Source organism: Cyprinodon variegatus, unplaced genomic scaffold (genome assembly GCF_000732505.1).
Source record: "Cyprinodon variegatus isolate N-32 unplaced genomic scaffold, C_variegatus-1.0 Scaffold765, whole genome shotgun sequence".
Classification (NCBI taxonomy): Eukaryota; Metazoa; Chordata; class Actinopteri; order Cyprinodontiformes; family Cyprinodontidae; genus Cyprinodon; species Cyprinodon variegatus.
Genome location: NW_015151218.1, coordinates 232,705 through 236,982, shown reverse-complemented (window position 1 = coordinate 236,982; position 4,278 = coordinate 232,705). Strand labels below are relative to the sequence as shown.

Genomic DNA, 4,278 nt, shown 5'->3' with positions numbered 1-4,278 from the left:
ATGCTGAGCTGCCGCAACAGAAAGCCAGAGTTTCCATAGATAACACAAAAGTGGAACAGCGCAAAACAAAATGTGTCCTATGCATTTGAGCTTTGAACTTTGATCTGTTATTGAATTTCCTCAGTCTGGAGAAGTTGGCAGCCTTTAAAAATCCACCTTTAAGAATCTACCTTTTCTAACGCAGTGGTTTACTAAACTCAATCCTAACTATCCTGCATCTTTTAGGTATTTCCCTTCCTCCATGGACCTGACTTAAATGACTCTGTGATAAACAGGCATTTGCAGCCCTAGCTGGCTGGTGAGGATGCAATGCAATTATCTGGTGCAAGTGTGCTGGAGCAGAGACACGTCTAAAACGTGCAGCACTTTGGGTCTCAAGGACAGATTAGGAAAACCACTGTCTCTGTGAAATACACGGAGGAATACATGGAGAGGTTTGTTGTAATGATGCTCTGCCAACAGTTAATATAGGATTCTGAAGCCAGTTTAATCAGACAAATCTATAAAAAAATTCCCTGTGTTAAAATAACAGTAAAACTTTGTTTACAGGTATTGCTCACATTTACCTCAGCATTCTGTCATCCCTGCTCCTAATAAAACAATGACCCATTTAAGCAGCTAGTTTGGAATAAAGTATTTTAAATCCTTTCCTTGTCTTCCTATGTTAGAATTATTAAGGAGTAATCATAATTCTGCTACAAGCTGTCTACCAAAGCGAAGGTGGCATTTTATTTTATTTTTTTTTGTTTTGTTTAAAAAAATGACGAGTCAGCATTTCAGAACCTAAATTTGAACTCATTTGGACAGACAACTCTAGTATCCAGTCTTAAAGACTTTAGGTCCTGTCATTACCTGTGGAGCAATATGGTGCCTGCATGTTAAAAAAACACAACTGCCAAGTTTTTCTGCATTAGTACACTTAAACACAAAACCATATACAGATGTTATCCAGTGTTCATACACACTTTGGATCTCTAAATAAATTATTGTTCTATATGTATAAGGAGCTTCTTATCCCTTAAATATGTGTGTGAGCAATTTGGGCATCTGTTGTACTATTGTAGATGTGCGAATGCAGAAAAACCTCAGAGCTTTTGTCTAAATGCCTGAAGCTAAGGATGTCTGTAGGTGTGTGTTTGTGAGTGTGTGTTTGAGAGCTTAAAGAACTACAGCAAGCTGACTCAGCCTTGACAGTAGCAGGCGGAAACAGGAGACAAGGAATTGGCTAACAATGTATGCCGGCAGCGAGGTCGGATGCACACAGACACACACAGTGGTATGTGCACACCTCTTTTCATCTTTACCTGCTATACCGGAAATAACAGTACATCTTATCTTACACAGATTACAAGATTTAATTGTTTCACTCAGTTGACTGTTAATAAAAGAAGCCGGTGCAACGGATGATGTGCCAAAGCGTGCAATTAAAGATCCTTCTGGAAGTGGCAGTTTGGGGGGAGGGTGGTGGAGGGAGTGGGGCATAAATATCTGCCTTTACTGGGCACCTTTGCTTTTCTGATCTCTTTCAAACCCACTCTGTCTTTTTCAAACACACGGCAAGCCGGCCCACTTCCTTACCAACCGCCTCTCTCACAGCACTGCCCGGACTTCCCACTGCAATTACTTATAAAACTTTTCAGGGCTGCCACACGTGGTCGGGTTTTTAAAAAGCAGCGTTCCCCTCCTCACGTGGTGTTGGGGGTATTGAGTCGTCACCGACCCCCTGAATGATCACCGAAAAATAAGGCGACGTAGACAATAGCTCGTCTTGATGAATTCAATTCTTTCAGGACCCTGTACCGTTGTCCAGGCAGCTCAGAACAAAACAATTGTAGCTTTGAAAGTCCAAGAAACACACACCAACTCAGTTGCTCTTGGAAACTCCCCCTAACAACTTCCGATTAAGGATCTAAAGATGATATACATCTCACCGGAACTTTGGAACGCCTTTTTAAACTACTTCAAAGACCTAAAAGAAGATGCTTCACAGTCCCTAACCAGGTCTGTGGGTATAACTAATGTTAAAGAAATATTTGCACACTTACAAATTCAAAATGAGGTAAAATCACAAAGACACAGAGAAACTGACCTGGTCTGCAGTGGAAGCAGTGATGGTGTTCGACTCAGACATGATTTGATGCTGTGACCAAGTGGTGATTCTCTGCTGGGCACTGTAGGCTCCTTCATTCACACCTTGTCTTTCAGTTCCACAGCGAAAGAAGGGGATGGGGGGGACACAGTATACCCTCCCTTTTGCCCTGGCTTGATTAATGCCTGAATTACTTTCACCTCATTTCGTCTGATGGAGCTCTGCTTCCTCTCCGCCTCTCTTGCTCATTCGGCATGGTAGTCCCCTCTCTCTCCCATCCCTCTCTCATCCCCCTCCCTTCCGCCTGTGTTTCCAGTCCTGCCTCAAACCTCAAACTTAACCTCCCTCCCTCTCTCTGTTTCTCCATCTCCCTTTGCACCTTACTTTTTACTCAACCCTCCCGTGTTTTTCCCTCTCTCTCATTACATTCCCACTTATCTATCACATTTATCCATTTCAGGAGTATAGTCTTGCCCTCCTTCTCTTCAGTTATCCACCTCCCACTTCACGAACCCCCTACTCCCACTGTCTCCCAAAAAAGACACAGGAAAGATCCAGTCTTTTTGCACTACCTCCACAGTGAATGGCTCGTTGTCACTCCAGCACCAAGACAGAATACAGAACAACTAAGTGGGAGAGAGGAGGACCCATGGTGGCAGTCATGGTGGGGGTGTTCAACTTCAAGTTTAGCAGGCCGGAGTAAAGTGGGGGGAAGTCTGGGGGACCCTCGGGCCTCGGCCAAGTTTCCTCACTCTTTTTCTCTACAAATTAACGCAAGCAGACAAAAAAAAGTTAGGAGCCTGCACGCCTTCCACCGGACTCTACTGCCCCCCACCCCCTTTTTCTGTCTCCCTTATTTCTTCCATTTGTTTTCAGAGGCAGCTGCTGCAACTCTGCAGACCACCAACAACTTCCCTTTCAGCTGTACTTGACTCTTCCAAATCCTCGTCCGTCTTTACACCCTGACATTGCCAATGCCCTCCACTCGCCCACCATTTCACACAGAGAGGCCGGCCTACGCCAATGCCCACCTCCTTCGTCTCATCAGCAATGTGAGCACAGAGTGACCACCCTTTCAAATTTAAGCGGTTCCCTCCTGAGCTGCCCTTTGGATGCCAACATTTTGTGTCTGTTTGCCACCCTATGGCTAATGGCCGCCCACAACAAAACAGAGCAAAGAGGCTGAAGGATAAAACTGCATCCTTAATTGAGGGGTGATTGAGAGATCAACAAAAACATCACTCATGGGGCAGTATGAGATGCTGTCACTCAATAAGTCACTGAGCATGAATTGTGCCAGTGAATGTGGTTGTGAATGATGTCCGAAGTTGACAAGCAATTGGCGCCTGGCCTAATGGGTGTTTGATAGCTTTGTACAATGGCTGCTGCCGCTTGAGTGGAGGCCCTCCAGTTATGTCTAACATGAGACAAGCAACACCGACCGGATGCTATTCATTTGTCTATCAATTAAAAGCAACAGAGTCTCACAGAGGATGTAATAAAAGATTCATTAGCATTTGCACGCCCTGTTCAGAGTGGAGAGAGGAAGCACTACAGGGCGAAAAAAGAACAGTTCTTGTTAGATGACTCCATGGGCTGATACTTTTGTAAAATTTTAATTACTTGATAGGGGAAATTATGTGTTTTGGTCATGACATATTTCCTGTGGTCTTGTTATAATAAATATGTTAAATGCCAAAGTTTATTAAAAAACAGAGCAAAAATAAAGCATAAAACATAGAACTAAAACATTATAAGACAACAAAGTATCACAGTTCTTTATGACATACTTTGCTTACAAACAAAGCTAGGCAAAACAGGCAAAAATAAAAAATCATAAAGTAATAGTGCATGACTACGCCCATTAAAATTAACTTCCACTTAAGAAAATAATACTGATCTCTTAAGAAAATGAGGCACCGTGAGCAAAAGCAATACTATTATGCTGTTCCTTTCTATTGGGAAAATATGTTTATCAGATTACAACTGCATATCCAGACTAAAAATAATTAGTTTGAATAAATTAAAAATGTCCATGTGTGTTTGCTTGGAAAAGAAAAAAAATTAAACTTAAGAATCCACAACTTGCAGTGGGCACTAAGTGAAGACGATATACTGATGCAAGAGAAGGCTAATTATAGGGCTGCAACTAAAGAGTATTTTGCAAAGTCGTTTAATCTCTCGATTAT

General features: G+C 42.5%; 1 protein-coding gene across 1 annotated transcript in view; it reads right to left on the bottom strand.

Annotated features, from left to right (window-relative positions):
* slc6a9 (solute carrier family 6 (neurotransmitter transporter, glycine), member 9) overlaps positions 1-2,547 on the bottom strand; it is a 54,933-nt gene extending 52,386 nt beyond the window's left edge. Inside the window, exon 1 of the mRNA XM_015395861.1 lies at positions 2,090-2,547. Coding sequence (XP_015251347.1) covers positions 2,090-2,131 — 42 coding nt within the window. The 5' untranslated portion in view covers positions 2,132-2,547. The remainder of the gene's footprint in view (positions 1-2,089) is intronic.
* Positions 2,548-4,278: the final 1,731 nt, after the last annotated feature.